Genomic DNA, 9,334 nt, shown 5'->3' with positions numbered 1-9,334 from the left:
CCCGCGTGTATGAGCATTATTACGGCAGCAGTAATTATAAAACAAAGTGGATTGTAGCTCGACAGAGTCAAACGTCGAGAGGGTAGACTGGAGACTGGAGACTGGAGACTGGAGACCGCACACAATTCCATCTGTCGGCACTGTTACGCGAGTACGCGAGCGTAAACCTAAACGAAATATTCTACGCATGAAATGCTTCTTAAACTATCGGAGCATAGATAAACCGGAGTCCCGACCCGTCCTTTATTGCATTACTACCGTCAAATAAATTCAGTCTACCCCTCTGGGCCCTCGATCCGACGACTGTTTCAACTTCTTCAACCACCCCCAACCCCCAACCTTCGCATTGACTCGAATTTACTTTTAATTATTCCCCCGCGCTAAATAGTCGAAGCCGCTACCGCTTTGAGAGCGGCGCAGCGTCTTAAGCGAGATGAGCTACGCCTTGTGTCCTAATCTGGTGCGTTGCCACCATCAACCACATTCCATACAAAGTCATGTTGCCCTTGCTTCAAAACTGTTTCTCTTATTTGTCGACATGTGAGAAAAGCCTGCACAAACATCGACAAGTCGTGTTCATACTCTCAAACAAATGTTCGCTGTCTTCCCTGTCTTTTTATTGCGAGGTCACATACTAGGCAGCTTTCCTTTCTCACTAACTGACAGTGGATAATCAGACTTACTAGTAGATGAAATCACTTCACTCATCTGTAAGTAATAAATATGAATAATATTCATACATAAATAATAAGGTCACATACTAGGCAGCTCTCCTTTCTCACTAACTGACTAGATAATGAGACCTAATAAGTGAATAATATCCCTTCCTTCAGTTACCGAGAGAATTTTATTTAATAACGATCATGAGATCAGCAATAATCTATCAATGAAAACATTTTCTTCAAATAAAATTATTGGTAACTAGCAGGTAACCCGTGCTTCGCAAATGTCTTTCTTAAAACTTGACGTAATGAAATCTAGAAGAATTCAAAATAGGCCTATAAGAATCCTCGGTTGTTTAAGAATTTATGTGTAAATCAGTATGACCACCTTTCAATTGAAAAAAGAAGTTGGATTCAAAATGGCGGAAAAAATTTGGATGTGACGGATAACCTGTTTTTATCATTCGAAAAGGATCCCCAATCATACATATTTCCCTTCTAAGAGAAATCTTCTGCTGCTTCCATACAAACTGGAAGCATGACAAATAATTAAAAACTTGACAAACTGAAAACCTGATGTAATCAAATCTTGAAGAATTTAAAATTGGTCTATAACCACCCTCGGTTGAACAAGAATCTATATGCGAAATTTCAAGTTAATCAGTCCAGTAGTTCTGACGTGATAATGCGTCAAACATAATTTCCCTATACTTTACACCTGTATAGGCTACGTTTATAATCCAGTTATTTCCTTTACTATAGTATAGAAGATGATACATGGATGGATGATCATTGTTATTTTACTAAAAGATAGAATAAATTGAATAGTTTCCCTTTCAGAGGGAGTTTTGACAACCCACAAAACTCATTTTTCATTTGAAGATCTAACGAAAAGGTGCATATGATCTTTTTTTTTTGCTCAGCTTGCCAAAATACCCCTCATTCCAATATTGAAATTCCGACTGACTGTACAGTGAGTCAGTCATTCTATCAGGGCTCGAATAATTTTGAAATTTTAATTAAATAAAAATGGAAGAATATAATTTCTTTATGTAAATAACAACACCTTCATTCGAAGACATATTAACTGCATGCGTTTTCATATTGCCGATACAGCATTGATGAAACTGTAGACGATTATTTAGCACTTTGTTTCAAAGATTGTTATAGCTAAAAAATTAATAATCCATGCCACGTGTAGGCCTAAACATTGCATCAGGAAAACTAAGTTTCAAAACTATGTTTTTCAGGTAGAAAGCAATATAGAAACAGATGTTCCTTTTTTAATTTCGACCATATGATTTGGTGATTTTTCAATGAAATCGACTTACTTACTTACTCCTCAGCTCTACAGGTCTTTGCAACCCTTGGCCTCCCTCACATAGCCTCTCCATCTGTCACGATCCTCGGCCTGCCCCCTCCAGTTACGAACTCCAAGCGTTCTCAGATCTCGTTCCACATCATCCGTCCATCTATTTCTCGGTCGACCTTTTCTTCTTCTTTTATATATCCTGTCCTTCCATATACATTTCACTACTCTTTCATCTCCCATTCTCACCATATGTCCCATCCATCTTATTCTGCCAGCTTTAATAAACCGCACAATGTCTTCATTGTTTAAGAACTGCTCTATTTCCAAATTTTTTCTTCCTCTCCAAAGACCATTCTCAAAAACAGGACCCATGATTCTTCTCACTACCTTCCTTTCAAAAACTCTCAATCTTTGCACATCTCCAGCTGTAAGCACCCATGTTTCCGAACCGTAACTCACCACAGGCCTCACCAATGCTTTGTATAATTGTAATTTCGTAGCTCTAGATATCAATCGAGATTTGAACAACTTGATATTAGCATAGTATGCCCTGTTTCCCGCCATGATCCTGTTGTTAATCTCTGCTGAGACTTTCCCACTACTTGTCACAAGTGTTCCCAGATAGACAAATTCTTCTACCTGTTGAAATGTGTAGGGTCCAATTTTCATGTCTCTAGCAACTCTCCTACCTAGGCCTACTGTTGGTGACACTCTCAGATACTTTGTCTTGGCCTCATTTATCTCCAATCCCATTGGTTCACTATTGATTGCCAGTGATGTGAAGGCTTCTCTCAAGGCTGGTACTGTTCTAGCTACTATGACCAGATCGTCTGCATATCCACAAACTTGCCATAGTCTATTTACTATGGTGCTTCCATGGGTAATACCTTTTACTGCTTCATGGAGAGCCAAATTAAACAATAATGCAGACAACGCATCTCCTTGCCTTACACCGTACTTTACAGGGAAACGCCTCCCAACAGTCTTGCCTATTCTTACTCTGGAGAAGGTCTCATTTAGGGTAGCAGCCACTAGCCTTATTAATTTTGAAGGTAAGTTATTCTTATCCAGTGCTTCAAGTAGCTTTCTCCTGTATAAACTGTCGAACGCTCTCTTGTAGTCTACAAACAGCATGTGGAGACTTATATCGTGCTCTATACACTTTTCCATTGCCTGTCTCAATGTGAAGATCTGGTCCACTGTGCTCCTGCCTTTTCTAAATCCTCCTTGGTAGTCGCCAAGCACTGCCTCTGCAAAAGGAGTGAGCCGTTGAAGTAGGATATTTGTGAAGGCTTTATAAGCAATGCTAAGCAAAGAGATTCCTCTATAATTTTCACAAACCATTTTATCCCCTTTTTTAAAGATTGGGCAGATCATGCTTGTCTTCCAATCATCGGGCATTTTCTCATCTCTCCATACCATCAAAATTAATACATACAGCTCCTTTTTCAATCTATCTCCTCCACTCTTTATCATCTCACTGAGAATGCCATCCTCACCAGGAGCTTTATTGTTCTTTAGAGCTGCTATTGCTCTCTCTAGTTCTTGAATGGTAGGTTCTGCAGTTTCTTCATCTTCCCTGTCAACATTGTGTGGCATTTCAAAACGACGGCTTGGCTGTCCATCTTCTTCTCTCTCATTCAACACCTCCTCGAAATGCTCGGTCCACCTATTTAAGACCATCTCATTACTAACCACATGCCCATTTTTGTCTTTACAGCCGTTCAACCTTGCCTGGAACCCTTTTCTGAACCAGTTCACTTCTTTGTACAATTTTTTACTCTGGTTGGTTTCACTCAATGTTTGTAGGTGTAGAATCTTTTGCTTGATTGCTTCTCTCTTTTTCGACCTTAGAATTGATTTTGCTCTCCTTCTTAATAAATTGTAGTTTGCTCTAGCTCCTCTTGTATCTCTTTGCAACATCTTATTTCTAGCATCGTTCCTTTCCCTAATTGCTTCTTCACACTCCCTATCGAACCATTCCTGATTTCTTGCCATTTTTTCTACCCCTATGGTCTCTTTGGCAGATCTCTCTAAAATGCTCTGTATCCTCTTCCACTGAACATTCACATCCGCTTCTTCCATTTCGCTCTGTCCAAACTTCCTATCTATATCATTTTGAAATATCTGTCTCTCTCTATCCATCCTCAACTTACTGACATCCCACTTGCACCTTTTCACCCCATTCTCCTTGCGTATATTGGCCAGTCTAAATCGTATTAACGCTCTAACCATGAAGTGGTCAGAGTCGCAGTTTGGTCCTCTCATTGTACGCACATCCAATACACCCGAGGCATGCCTTGCAGATACTAAAACATGATCAATCTGATTCACAATTTCGGTGCCTGGTGCTTTCCATGTTCCCAGGTGTATCCTTTTATGAGGAAAGCAGGTACTCCTGATAATCAATCTGTTGCTCTCTGCAAACTGCGCAACTAGAAACCCATTACTATTGGATTCTTCATGGAGTGAATATTTTCCAGCCACTGACCTAAGGGCACTTTCTCTCCCTACTTGAGCATTCAGATCCCCCAAGACCAGTACCATATCGTGTTGGCTAATCCGTTCTAATTTACTTGTTAACATGTCGTAGAAATCTTCTTTTACCTGCTCATCAGCATCTTCTGTAGGGGCATAGACAGAGACCAACGTTACATTTCTAAATCTTCCCTTCAGTCTGATTATACACATTCTTTCCGATATTGGCTCAAAATTTAGTAATTTTTTTTCTCATTTCAGCCGTAATGAAGAAGCCTGTACCGCCATATCCAGTCCTATCTTCTGTACCACTATACAGCAAAGAGAAGTCTTTTTTATCGATCTGTCCTCTACCTTGCCACCTTATTTCCTGCAAAGCAACTATATCCAAATTGAATTTTGAAATTTCCAATGTTATCTCTGAGGCGCCAACATTGTTCTAACATTCCACGTTGCCACTTTCCAATCCATATCTCTCCTGATCTTAGATCGCTTATTCCGTAAATCATTATTCAAAGTTGGATCTGTATTCCTGTTATTAATCCGAAAATCCTGTCCTATCCGAGGCTTTGTTGTGGGTTTCGCAACGAGTGTGAGTTTTTCCGGGGAAGGGTTGTTGGCCCTACGCCCAACCCCCAACCTGGAGGACCAGGGTCCTTTTTTTAGAGTTGCCATCTCCTAGGTACTTGCTTCCACTACAGCTTTCAGAGCGTAACCTACCCTGGATTTAATTTGGGTTAACTCCCTAGGTTCATCCGCCCTCTCTGCCGTTGGGATTTCTCCTCATCCGCCTTCAAGGCCGTTGACCGGCTTGCTAGTTTTGGTCCACCCCGGCTATTTAATTTCACCGGTACCTCTCATATCTGGGAGGCATTCCCCTATCCGCCACCTGGGGAGGCGCCCGATGGAGGACTAGCAACCTCTCACGGGAAATGAAATCGAGTGTACCATTAATGAAATTTAAACATTAATTCTGAAAAATCTTGAAGGAAAATTAAAATTTGGGCTTCCAGGTGCACGAGATTGATATTTTTAAAATCTATGTGCAAAATTTGGAGATCTAAATCATTACTGTTTTTCCGGTATGCAATCCACAAGTTGACATGTTTTGATGCGAACAAACGAACACACGAACAAACACAACCCTACTCTCTCTTATTATATAGATTACTTATTTTACTCCTTGGCGCTGCAACCCACTCAGAGCCTTGCATTCCTTAAAAAAAATCTCTTCATTCATCTTTTTCAGCAGTCTCACGTCTCCATTCCCCGATGCCCAGTTTCCTAATATCGTCTTCCACATTCCACATCCTACAACCAACACCTTCGTGGATGTTCTCTCAGCCTTCCCGTTTTGGAGTACTAAATTGTTTTAGAAGAAGTCTTCAACGACTCTTGAATCGCTCATCTTCTCAACGTGCTCTAACCAACTCAAAAGCCTTACTTTTATTTCATTCACAATTTGGTATATTTCGTGAATAATAATATTGTATATAGATCATTATTATTTTACTTTATTCTTTATTTTAATACAGATGCTTTTTAGGAAATTATCCTACAGCAGGTTGGCATTATTTACAAAATCCAATCACAAAAGCAAAGAAAACATGACATTATCATCAATTGATTGATCGGGTTGATTTCACATAAATTTTCACATTTTTAATTTCAAATAAAACTGGAATCAGAATGAAATGGATTAATCCCAAGAAGCCACACTCTTTCTCCAGTCTACAATACTGAATTTATTTGGAAATTTGAGTGATTAGGGAGGAAAAATTGTCAATTTTAATCCCCATAGTAATCTCAAACCATGTGAATATGAATTTTCATATATTTTTGCTCTTCTATTTATTCTTAATCGTTTAATTACTTCTGTTGATTGTTCTGGGGATGTTGATTTATCGAATCTATTAATAAAAGGATTTTTATCTTTCACATTAATTTCCATGTTCTTCTCGCAGTAGATTTGATAAGTGGTTGAATTGAAAATTTGAACTAGAAAAAGGCGCAAGGAAAGAAACATTAAGAAAGTTGTGTATATATTACACCGTTAATTTGTTATCAGTTCTTTAATATATTCTATATTTCATGTACTTCCATTAGAAGGAGTTCAATTTTTCAAAGAAAAGGTTGTACTTTCATTGGAAAAGTTCACTTTTTCAAAGAAAATTTGAAAGGGTACTGTCGGTGTTTATCCTTGTTTGATTCATTACAAATTGTGTGAGCTTGTCTGATGTATATGTATTACATAAACTTCAGAATTCCTCTTGACTTGTTTTATAATCGATAATCGAAAAAACTTTCCCAGTTTCATACTCGAGTATAAAATGACTAGCTTACTTTATCCTCTATCACTATTTCTGCTCCCAAATTCGAACTTAACATTGATATGATATTCACAAGATTGTTAAATTCAATTCATATCTTTCTCAAGAAAAAAATTGTTTTACTATTATGATCACAATATTCTCCAGAACTCAACTGGACCACTAATTCTGCCATTGTGAATTTTTTCACACTGTTTATCTTGCACTTGTCCATCCAATTCGTCTATAGTCTGGAGGCTAAGAAAAGGAGGTCTCTCGAACATCCAAAATTCACAATTTGATCTTAGCTCTACAATATCTCTATATTGTATACAATCTATGTACATCTGCATTTTACTTCTACATGATCTCTGACTCTTGCACTCCTTCAGAAATGAATTACTCCCTTATTTATACTCCGAATAAAATTACTTCTGACTTGGAAGAGACATGCGCAGCAGTGAAGGCAAAAAGATGTAGGGATACAACGACGGTATGGTGCAGTTTTGAACCGGCCAACATCCTCTAATTTCCAATGAGTATTCAAGCGCTCATGTTAAACTTACGGATTTTCCTCTCTGAATGCCTTCAATCGACTGACTCTAATCGACAAATTGGCAACTGCGCTTCTACCTATTATTTTATCCATCACAGTAATTGACTGATCCGCTACCTCCGTAAACAAAGCCGTAGTGCACTCGTATGACGTCAGAATAGGTAGGGCTCCTACACCAATAAAAATGGGTTGATTTCAGCTGATCTATATCAGCTAGTGTTTTGATTAGTGTAGGAGCCCTACCTGTGCTGACGTCACACGAATGCACTTTGGCTTTGTTTACGGAGGTAGTGGCTGATCTCCCACCATTTCTCTGCGCCGCATATTCCTCCAAGTCAAAAGTTATTTTGTACGGAGTATAGTAACAGATTGTCGTGGACAAATAAGCAACCAGCAAAACAATATGACGTTATCAAGACTATAACTAACTAAATAATGATTGTAATCCATTCCGTGGAGACATGTGGATAATGGAAACATACGATTCGTACAGAATTACAAACAGCTGTGGCGACTGATAATGATTAAATGGAAATGAGAAGTGAGATCTAAATTTATATGATGAAAATGCAACACATTTAAACACAATCTAAAATAGTTAAGTAAGCTCAATAGAGAACACTCAAACTCTATAAAGTGACTAGCTCACCTTCTAGCTTATCACTATTTCTGCTTCCAAATTTGAACTTACCACACAACGATCTCTTCACCTATCACCTATTACATATTGTAATCTGCATGAATAAAACACGCAATCGATCAATCAACCAATCATATTCAATATTTTCTAGAGTTTGGGCCACTAGATGCATTCATTCACTATGCAATAGTGACTGCATTCAGTCATTATGTACTACATAGTGTGAAATAAATTGAATTGAAATTGAATTGAAAGATGTTCAGTCTGAAGATATCGTTACAACATGACAAAACTGCCATCACTAATAATCAGTGAATTAGTTAGTGAATAATCTTCACCTTCAAGTTTCCGAAATAATGTGTGTTGCTCACATTAAAAAAAAGTCGGATCAACAACAACATGCCTGATTCATTGCTATATCATTCCTATAGAGTGTTTTGGTTATCATTAACGTGCAAAATATTACCTACTACATATAATGTGTGATTTGAATGATGGACTTTGCTATAATAAAATACTATCACCATTTGAAAGATATCAATGAATAAGATTGAATCAATAATGAGATGTCTCCAATCAATGGGAACAAAGAGATAAATGAATCATTTTCATTAATGTAAATTAATGTAGAGTTGGGTAGGGAGCATTAAGCTTCCATAGTAGATGCTCTTAAAGCAAATGAATCAAATTGAAAGAGTCTTAACTGTAGAATATTATGATTGAGACTCATTGTACAGTAAATGAGATGAATGATAGAATCAATGTTATGATTCTAGTGAGAGCAGATGTATTTTTCATTATAAATAGTTTTAGATTTCTGTTTTGCTGTGAAGGTAAACACACACGTGATCAAATATTCCAGCGCTGAGAGAATATTTTATGAAATGCCTGATTAGTGAGTGAATGTTCTATGAAATACCGGACTAAATACTTTTGATAAATTGTTAATGCGGAAATATTTTGTGGTAGAAATTTTGTATAAAAACGACTCAAGTTGACAATATCAAGTCGTTTTCATTTGAGAATTTAAGTTATTTTTCTCATAATGATTCATAAGAGACCCATATTCACATTCACATATAAGAGATTCACATTCATTTACCCAAGAATTAAACAGATACGACCTGAAGAGATGTGTAATCCTAAACCAGTAAGATCAATCGATATTAATTATTTTTTGGGGGATAAAACTTGATTAGTACTGGTATTCGGAGCAATTCATGTATTTTACTGCAAATCGAGTAGTAAGTGAGAGTCGAGGTATGGAATTAGTTTAGTGTTGTTGGGGATGTCGGAAAGAAGGTGGGCTGTGAGCAGTGCACAACACCAATGTCCCCTGCAGCAAGGAGCTTCACAGCCAGAAAAGGGCAAACTCCA

At 37.7% G+C, this 9,334-nt stretch overlaps 1 protein-coding gene across 1 annotated transcript; it reads right to left on the bottom strand.

The window, feature by feature from the left end:
• Window positions 1–452: 452 nt before the first annotated feature.
• Window positions 453–4,665, bottom strand: LOC111047644. Its single transcript, XM_039441459.1, has 2 exons — window positions 2,974–4,665; window positions 453–551 (listed from the first exon to the last, which is right to left on the bottom strand). The coding sequence occupies exons 1-2, from the start codon at window positions 4,663–4,665 to the stop codon at window positions 453–455; spliced, it is 1,791 nt and encodes a 596-aa protein (XP_039297393.1).
• Between the last annotated feature and the right edge of the window lie 4,669 nt (window positions 4,666–9,334).

Source organism: Nilaparvata lugens, chromosome X, assembly GCF_014356525.2.
Source record: "Nilaparvata lugens isolate BPH chromosome X, ASM1435652v1, whole genome shotgun sequence".
Classification (NCBI taxonomy): domain Eukaryota; kingdom Metazoa; phylum Arthropoda; class Insecta; order Hemiptera; family Delphacidae; genus Nilaparvata; species Nilaparvata lugens.
The sequence above is the reverse complement of the archived record's forward strand: the minus strand, read 5'-3'. Positions and strand labels throughout refer to the sequence as shown.